Source organism: Sphaeroforma arctica (assembly GCF_001186125.1).
Source record: "Sphaeroforma arctica JP610 unplaced genomic scaffold supercont1.11672, whole genome shotgun sequence".
Taxonomy (NCBI): Eukaryota; class Ichthyosporea; order Ichthyophonida; genus Sphaeroforma; species Sphaeroforma arctica.
The window spans coordinates 1-804 of record NW_014028886.1 but is presented as its reverse complement, the minus strand read 5'-3'; the positions used below and the strand labels follow the sequence as shown (position 1 = coordinate 804).

Sequence of the window (804 nt, the reverse complement as noted above, 5' to 3'; positions counted from 1 at the left end):
CGCAAATGTCGTACTGAATTTGATATATCATCACCTCAAACTTTCTTTGATCATTTTATAAGCCAAATAGTATCTAAACTCAATGCACCTTTGTACATGCACATATCGCATTATTGCTCCAGCGTATTGACTGCATAGTAATTGTAAACTTTTGATTTTCGAGAACGCGCTCTTCGGCAGAAGCTCAGTGTGACAGATGCATGCATGCATAATAACATAAGATTATCAGCCTTCTACATGAATAATTATGCGCTTCATGCTAGAATATATCCTACACTATAAACTTTCAATCATTCCAAACGCAAACACCAAAACCCTTAATATATCTAGATTGATATTATTCTTTGATATATCTGACGTTGTTGTACTAACCAACTATACTTCAGAATGCGACATATATAACGCGACATATATGAACACAAGTAACCAAAATACGAAAATGAAAACAAAAATTTCTAAACGTGCATATTCTACAACATTGATCTCAGGAGAAGCTACAGCAGCGAGACCGCAAAGTCGTGAAATTGCGAGAAAGTGCACTTAAGCATAAGCATAGAGCAGCTGAGCGGAACGAGGAAAACCAGGCACTGAGGGACCGATTAAAGGAGATGCTCTCAGTGAATATGGCGTCTGTTGTGTCAACGCCAAAGGGCACAACGTAGGTAGCATATATATATATATATATGAGGGTGTATGCATGTATGTATATATATGTATGTATACGTATACAAACACACGCACACACACCACACACACACACACACACACCACACACACACACACACACTATATACTATTACTATA

The 804-nt window shown here is 37.4% G+C and overlaps 1 protein-coding gene across 1 annotated transcript; it reads left to right on the top strand.

The window, feature by feature from the left end:
• Positions 1–488: 488 nt before the first annotated feature.
• SARC_17682 (hypothetical protein) lies at positions 489–662 on the top strand (the record flags this gene model as incomplete). The annotated part of the gene is made up of 1 exon (XM_014288227.1): positions 489–662. A coding segment is annotated over one exon (174 nt), but the record flags the coding sequence as incomplete, so codon positions are not given.
• Between the last annotated feature and the right edge of the window lie 142 nt (positions 663–804).